At 70.3% G+C, this 2,827-nt stretch overlaps 1 protein-coding gene across 1 annotated transcript; it reads right to left on the bottom strand.

Moving 5' to 3' along the window:
• Positions 1-540: 540 nt before the first annotated feature.
• Positions 541-2,821, bottom strand: ST6GALNAC4 (ST6 N-acetylgalactosaminide alpha-2,6-sialyltransferase 4). Its single transcript, XM_035312535.1, has 5 exons — positions 2,721-2,821; positions 2,126-2,302; positions 1,563-1,975; positions 1,340-1,447; positions 541-1,259 (listed from the first exon to the last, which is right to left on the bottom strand). The coding sequence occupies exons 1-5, from the start codon at positions 2,730-2,732 to the stop codon at positions 1,070-1,072; spliced, it is 900 nt and encodes a 299-aa protein (XP_035168426.1). The 5' UTR covers positions 2,733-2,821; the 3' UTR covers positions 541-1,069.
• Between the last annotated feature and the right edge of the window lie 6 nt (positions 2,822-2,827).

The raw sequence follows: 2,827 nt of genomic DNA, 5'->3' as shown, positions 1-2,827 counted from the left end.
GGTGCGGAGCCCACGGAGCCACTCGGGGCCGGCCCCGGGGTTTTTGGCTCCGCTGCGGAGTGGGGCTGAGCAGCTCCCCGGCCTCTCCTGCGAGAGTTGTGCGTGGGGAGCTGCGCTGGCAAAACCCCCAGGAACAGCCCCAAAGCGGCAGGCGCCGGCTGAAACAGGAGCGGACGTGACCCCAGCCCAGCACCCCGCAGCTCTGCCGCCCTCCTCGCCGCTCCGTCCGTCCCGGGAGCCGTTTATCAGCGCCCTGCACGCTGTGCCCGCGGCTCTCCCCCTCTCTCTGGGCACACAGCCACATCGGGGCCGGCTCCCGTCCCACAGCACCACCACCCCCGTGGCCCAGATAACTCCTTCCAGTGCCCTGCTCCGTGTTGGGCCCCGCTCCAACCCTGTCCAAAAAATACCTGTCGTATTTATAACCCGGCAGGGCACGAGGAGCCAGCAGCCCCCCACTGCCCCCTGTGCCTCCCCACTCCCATCCCCACGTGCCCCCCACCTGCACACCTCCGTCTCCTGTCACCGCTGTGGCCGCAGTGCGGGGCCCGTGGGGTTAGGAAGGCTTTAATGGGCACGTTTGCTTTGGTCTCGGTCCAAGGGCACTTGTGACAAGGCAACTCGGAGCTCCCAGGGCGCGTGGCCCTGGGCTGGGGGGCAGGAGGCACTCGGAGCGCTGTCCTGGTGGCAGTTTGGGGACAGTCCGGGGGGGGGCAGCCCGGCCCCATTCCCCATGCCCCACACGTGGAACCAGGTCCCATGGCACTGGGGCTCCATCCTGGGAAGAGGCAGTGGTTGGAGGGGTCTGAATTCCCTCTACTCGTGTCGCTGAACACTGAATCCCACAGCAAACATCCATCTGGTGGTGCCGGCGAGGTCCCCTCGGGTCCAAGGCAGCTTGGTGCCTGCAGCTGGGGGGGCTCAGTGGGTCCAGCCCCGTCCCCCATGCGCTGGCACGGGGTGGGGGTCCCTCTGCTGCCGCCCGTACACCCACCAGGCCTGGGGGGTACAACAAGAGGCCTCCAACCACGGCACCGGCAGGGCTGAGGCAGCCGCGGCGCCGCCGCTCCTACCCGCCCGCCCACGACGGGTGGGTGAAGACGATGTCCCTCCTCTTGGCCCAGCGGGAGAAGATGGTTTTCTCGGTGATGAAGCGGTGACCGGCGCGGGGGGCCCGCTCGTGCACCAGGTACATCCTGCACTCGTCCAGCCGGCCCTTCTCGAAGTAGTGGTAAGGCACGCTCGTGTGGTTCTTCTCCCTGGCGGCGCAGGGAGGAAGCTGAGCAGGATGCGGCCCCCTCCGGTGCCCGGCGCCGCCAGCCGCCCCCCAGCCCCGCACCTGCAGTAGCTGTCGCTGACCATGCCGAAGACGCGGATGCGCTCGCACAGCTCCATGGCCAGGATCATGGTGAACCAGCCCGTGCTCAGGAAGGAGCCCGACTTCACCCTGCAACGCACAGGCGGCCGCGCTGGAGGACGGACGGACGGGTGGACAGATGGACACGCAGAGGGGGCTCAGCCAGAGCAGGGGGCTCAGCGCCCCAAGGGGGAGACCGCGGTACCTGTTCTTCCCCGTCTCGTTCTGGAAGACGTCGTCGCAGTAGGCCATCTTCTCCTCGGTCAGGGTGTAGATCTGCAGGCGCGGGTAGGTCTCCATCACCTTCAGCAGCGCCCGGTAAGTGGAGCCCCCCTTCTCCCGGCTCATCTTCTTGGGGGGCCCCCAGATGACGTAGACGGTCTCCTGGGACTGCTGGAAGAAGTAGGGCTGGTTCCTCAGCAGCAGCGGGACGCTGGTGTGCGACACCACGCGGACGGTGCTCCGCGCCCCCACGTCCTCCTCGTAGCCGGCGGTGGGCGCGTGGTTCATGCGCAGCACGCACTCCTGCCCGTCGATGGCCTGCCCCAGGCGGGAGCCCAGCATCTGCCCCGAGCTGGAGACGACGGCGCAGCGGCGGCACGGCGCTCGCTGCAGTGGCTGCGGGGACACGCGCCGTCAGCACGGCCTCCTCCGGGTGCCGGAGCTTTCCCCGTTTTTCCCCAGCCCGCTTCACCCTTCCCTGAGGAAGGGGAAACCGAGGCACGGGGGGAGCGGGGCTCAGGCTGTCCCCTCCCCGTCCCCACGCACCTGCCCGTCGGGGACGCGGCTGTACCCCTGGAAGCTGAGCACGGCGGGCGCAGCATACGCGGGGCCATCCCAGCGCTGTGCCGCCCGGCACCAGGGCTGCAGGCAGGCGAAGGAGCAGAGCAGGACATAGAGCACGGAGGCAGCGGCCACGCACACCAGGACGAGGAAGCAGCGGACCTGGAAGCAGAGCGGGGAAGGTTCTCCAGGCCCGGGCCACGTGCGCCGGCCCCGTGTCGGGTGCTCGGAGAGGCACCGGGATGCCTCGCGGCAAAACCGGCCTCTCGGGGGAGGATGCATGGGCTTGGGCGCTCGCTGGGGTGGGGATGAGGAGCCGCCGGTGCCTGCGCCTGACTCACTTCCTGCACGCAGCCAGACCCACGCGCCACATGGCCGCGTGCTGCGGGGCCGAGCTCCCCAACTCGTGCCGGGCTCGGGCCCCAGCTCCCACTCCGGGGTCCAGGGGGGTGCCGAGCCCCCAGTGGGGCGGCCGGGCAGGGCCCTGCCCCCGTGTGGGGTTTTGGGTGAGCAGCCCCGTGATGCCCACGGGCTCGCCCCGGCTCCGTAGCCCCCCGCTCCCAGCACCTGGGGTACTCACCAGCGTCTTCATCCTGCGGGGCGAGGGCGGCCGGCGGGGGTCCCGCGGGGGCAGCCGGCGTTACCTGGGGGGTCGGGGTGCGCACCCTGCACGCAGGCTGGGGTCAG

Source organism: Oxyura jamaicensis, assembly GCF_011077185.1.
Source record: "Oxyura jamaicensis isolate SHBP4307 breed ruddy duck chromosome 17 unlocalized genomic scaffold, BPBGC_Ojam_1.0 oxy17_random_OJ67213, whole genome shotgun sequence".
In the NCBI taxonomy this organism is placed as follows: Eukaryota; Metazoa; Chordata; class Aves; order Anseriformes; family Anatidae; genus Oxyura; species Oxyura jamaicensis.
Note: the sequence above shows the minus strand (reverse complement) of the source record. Positions and strands in the feature narration are given on the sequence as shown.